The 1,965-nt window shown below is 58.4% G+C and overlaps 1 protein-coding gene across 1 annotated transcript; it reads right to left on the bottom strand.

Annotated features, from left to right (window-relative positions):
* Positions 1-174: 174 nt before the first annotated feature.
* Positions 175-905, bottom strand: NGA_2096300 (activating signal cointegrator 1 complex subunit 3-like 1; the record flags this gene model as incomplete). Its single annotated transcript, XM_005852578.1, has 1 exon — positions 175-905. A coding segment is annotated over exon 1 (627 nt), but the record flags the coding sequence as incomplete, so codon positions are not given.
* Positions 906-1,965: the final 1,060 nt, after the last annotated feature.

Here is a 1,965-nt window from a genome sequence, read left to right as displayed (position 1 = left end):
CTGACCCCCTTCTTCTCCCTCCTCCTCCTCCTCCTCGTCCTCGTCCTCCTCCACCACCTCGTCCAGGTCGCTTTCCTCCTCCTCCTCCTCATCCCGGTCAAACTCCACGCGCACGCCCATCTCCTCGTCCAGCACCTGCTTCTCATCCTCCTCTTCGCCCTGCCCTTCCCCCCCTGCCCCTCCCGTGTTGAAGTCGTGGATCCCCTTCCCAAGCGTCACGAGCTTGTTGAACTTCTCCGGCGAAAGCTTCCGGATCAATTTTTGAATTTCCGTTAACCGGCGCGGGTCGGTCAGGGACTCGTCCTTGAGAATGGCCAGCACCTCGTCGGCCGCCCCCCGCAGAATGTCCTGCGGTTGGTCCCCGATGTTTCCCTTGATCAGGCCCAGCATCTCCTCGTACGCCCGCTTGCTCTCCGGGTGCCGGGGCCGGTAATTGATCGCCTCCAAGGCCTCCGTCTCCGTCAGCACCGTTGCGCCCCTCCCAGCCGAAAACACGCCCTTCTTTGACTCCTTCGTCCTCCCTCCTGCTATCTTCTTCCCCCCTTCCAGCCCCCTCAGCTCCCGCTCCCGCTTCTCTTTACTCCTCTGCAGCCGTTCCTCCACCTCCGGCGCCCGTGTCCTCCCTCCCCCAACACGATCGCCCATCCGTTTCCCCGACAGCTTCTTCTCGTCCCACACCTCCACCTCTCCCGTCGCCTCGTCGTGCCGACGGCGGCCCCCTTCCCCGCGGTCCGCTTCCAGGACCAAATTGCTGTTCGCCGTGTAATCATACTTCTTCTGCTGCTCGAACTCCAGGGACATGGCTCCTCACACGGACGACGCCTGTGGGCGTGGCGGATGTACCTGAGCGACCGGCAAACCCTTTTGGTGGCGTCCTGGCCTCTGACTGTGCGGGATCACGTCTGCGGGGATCGCGTCAGGTCCGAAAGAGGGAGACAGAGAGAGGGGTGGGGATCGGGCAAGATGGAAGCGACGACAAGAGAACAAGCACGCCGTATCGTCCAGTCAGGCACAGGAGGCGGAGCTCACTACCATGCACCCGAACGCTGTGACGATATGGCAACCATGTAGTGCACGCATGAACGAGCATGGCCGTGCGTCAGCCACAGTGATACTATGACCCTTCGGAGTCTGCAAACCTTACGATGCTCGTGCTCGACAACCATGACGTCGGCACACTCACAGATCTACAAGCCCTTCAGCACATCATGCATGCGCACACAACTTGTATCGATTGCATACACCAAACATTACAACAAAAGATGCACTAGGGTTGCTAATGTCCAGCGTCATACTTTCTTCAGCATGCAGGAGGCATGATACTATGATGAACGGTGCAAGCACGACAAGACAATGCGCGCTGACAGCCCGCTCCACGCTCAACCTGTTCATACCATCTACCAAAAATGCCTTTCTGAATGGCCACGCATGGAATTTGTGCTGCGCCTGCACCAGCAAGGCTCTCTCTTGCGAGCAGAAACCAACTTGCGTGAGGCCTGTTCGGCGCTTGCGTTACTGAAGCAGATAGTACAATCTTTGGCAACAACACATGGTTTAACCCAACGACACGGGTGAAGGCGGCACTTGCATGGCTTTAAGCGTGGGCATTCCATCGGTCACTGCTTTGCGGTCGTGCGACATGCGCCTTGGCCGGTGACATGAGGGGACTGGGAAGCCGGGCGTGGCATGAGGAGGAGCGAGGACAGCGGCTGTCCGAGGGCCCTTCCTACACTTCCTTTCAGAAAATTCACCAGGTCCTGTGACACTGATTTCCGCCCACCGTGGACGCCGAATGCATAACGGGGCATTGACAATTTCATCACGACCTATAACTTCGCAGGTGTCGTCTCTCGAAAACGCAAGTAGGATGTACTGAGAACGGTCAATGTTCGCAGGCAACCTCCCCCTTGGTCTGCTTGTTCTGACAATACCCACGGCACTTTTCAGTCCCTCCCACGTTCTTAG

This window comes from Nannochloropsis gaditana (assembly GCF_000240725.1).
Source record: "Nannochloropsis gaditana CCMP526 unplaced genomic scaffold scaffold1076, whole genome shotgun sequence".
Taxonomy (NCBI): Eukaryota; class Eustigmatophyceae; order Eustigmatales; family Monodopsidaceae; genus Microchloropsis; species Microchloropsis gaditana.
This window is presented reverse-complemented; position numbering and strand designations above follow the sequence as displayed.